Source organism: Myotis davidii, unplaced genomic scaffold (assembly GCF_000327345.1).
Source record: "Myotis davidii unplaced genomic scaffold, ASM32734v1 scaffold323, whole genome shotgun sequence".
Taxonomy (NCBI): Eukaryota; Metazoa; Chordata; class Mammalia; order Chiroptera; family Vespertilionidae; genus Myotis; species Myotis davidii.
The window spans coordinates 3,524,736-3,527,107 of NW_006295491.1; the positions used below are offsets into that span (position 1 = coordinate 3,524,736).

General features: G+C 48.2%; 1 protein-coding gene across 1 annotated transcript in view; it reads right to left on the minus strand.

The window, feature by feature from the left end:
• Positions 1–2,372, minus strand: part of DCLK2 (doublecortin like kinase 2) — a 141,924-nt gene that overhangs the window by 18,561 nt on the left and 120,991 nt on the right. The window contains exons 10-11 of the mRNA XM_015568060.1: positions 2,212–2,331; positions 1,837–1,983 (exon numbers count right to left, since the gene is read on the minus strand). Of these exons, the coding sequence (XP_015423546.1) occupies positions 1,837–1,983; positions 2,212–2,331 (267 nt within the window). The remainder of the gene's footprint in view (positions 1–1,836; positions 1,984–2,211; positions 2,332–2,372) is intronic.

A 2,372-nucleotide genomic window follows, 5' to 3' on the forward strand; every position in this document is an offset into this window, starting at 1 on the left:
AAAAAATCACAAGCTTTCAAATGGGCGTTCAGAAGTCATCAAAAGGTGTTACCCTACGGGGAAAACACACTGTGGACGGGCAGGAAGCCCCCAGCATGGCCTCAACGCCTGCCCATCCATGCACATTCCTTCCAGTGATTATTTGCGTGGTGCCAGCATGACTCGGGCTGTAAAGATGCGTGCCCCAGCGCCAGCAGCTAGCTAGCCGAGTGACCGTCAGCCAATCTCCAAATATTTCCTGCACATCCACTGTTCAAGGCCCGGAGACACTAGGATAACTGAGACACAAACCTTGCCCCCACTGGTGCTTATGATCTAGAATAGGAGACAGAGTAGATCAGGGGCCCTCAAACTTTTTAAACAGGGGGCCAGTTCACTGTCCCTCAGACCGTTGGAGGGCCGGACTATAGTTTAAAAAAAAAACTATGAACAAATTCCTATGCACACAGTGGCGGCAAATACACCAGGCAGGCCGGATAAATGTTTTCAGCGGGCTGCATGTGGCCCGCGGGCCGTAGTTTGAGGACCCCTGGAGTAGATGATAAAATCGACGTGTCATGGCAAGTGCAGCAGAAACCAGAGGTGGCCACCACTGACTCTGCCCAGAGCTGAGGCCAAAGAAGTCGTGCCTTTGGCTCCGTCTCACAAGATCAGTGTGTTTGTCACACTGCTGGGAGACAGGGAAGCGCAGAGACCAGTATGGACATAAGCAGGTGAGGTATACTAGTAACGCTATTGATAAAATCAGTTTTAACTAACTACAGGGGATGGGGAAGCCTTCACTGAGATTAACATGATCTAGAATATTCAGGTAACCTCACCTCCCAAACAGTAATGATGATGACAGCTCAGCCCTGAAAGGTAGAACTAGATAAACCAACAGTCTTGTGTATGTTTGTGTGCGTGTGTGTGTGTATGTGTGTGTGTGTACAACTCCCCAGTCAGTCTCTCTAAAATTTCTCTGCAATGTAGACACAAGGATGGGCCCCACCAGCAAGCTTTGCTCAGTTAGTAAAGCCATCAGGAAGGTGTGTTAGAGGTGGCTTGATGGGTGGGGAAGGGCTGGTAACAGAAAGAAGACTGGAAAGGTAAACTAGGACCAGATTAAGAAGCACTTTGAGCCCAGCCAGTGTGGCTCAGTGGTTGAGCATGGACCTATGAACCAGGAGGTCACGGTTCAATTCCCACTTAGGGCACATGCCGGGGTTGTGGGCTCATTTGCCAGTAGGGGGCATGCAGGAGGCAACTGCTCAATGATTCGCTCTCATCACTGATGTTTCTCTCTCTCTCTCCCTCTCCCTCTCTGAAATCAATAATTTTTTTTTTTTAAAGAAGCACTGTGAGCACCACATTACACAGTTTTGTAGAACAATGGGACAAATGAGACTTTTCAGCAAGAAAAACTAGCATCTCTGGGTCTCAATTTCTGTATTTGTGAAGCTGAGATGAATGGACTAGCTGTCCAAAGTTCTGTCCCGCCCATAAATGAACCCTCATGCTCTCATTCTGTTGCCCATTTATTCTTCAGACTATTTTGTCTCAGAAGAATTTTCCTGTTCACCTTTCTTCAGTCAGTACTGTCAACAAAACGGAAGTGAAAGCACATTATCTAATGTCTGGTAAACCATACATGCAGCAATGCAGTTCAGCTGAAGAAATGCACTAATATTTGGCGGTGACTGGCTTGCGTCAGACTGATTTTTGAAATTTAAACTCTCTCGACCCCTTGTTGCAGGACTGGTCATAGACTCTCAAATGTCACTGTTTGCATGTGATTATGGTCATTTTAAAGGAAGAGAAACATGAGGTGGGACAGAAAAAGCCGCGGCGACGTACCAAGAGGTTCTCTGGCTTGATGTCCCTGTGCACGATGCTGAGGCTGTGCAGGTACCTGAGGGCGTTGGCCAGGTTGTACACCATGGCACTGCCATCCCGCTCGGTGTACTTGGTTGAAGAGGTAATTGCATCAAAGAGGTCTCCACCCTGAAGAACACGAAAGAACAGACCAAAATATCAACAGTGGCAATCCCAGGAAGGTAACAAAGAAGGTCATCGGCCTGGAGTGGATTTTTTTTAAATGCTACGAAAATGGACCATTATGAATAAAGCGTCAAGGTAGCAAACCACGTTTCTGATTAGGTCCTTCAAGAATACGGTTAAGTCTTGGGACCTGGCACCAGGGAAACCTCTTGAAAGCTCTCCCCCTCGTACCTTAACCAATTCCATCACCAGGAAGAGCTCGGTGGCTGTTTCCATCTCCTCCACCAGCATGATGATGTTCGGGTGCTTCACCTGGCGCAGGATGGACACCTCATTTTCGATCAGGTGCTCCTGTCAAACGGGGGGGGGGGGGGGGGGTGAGCGGACACAGA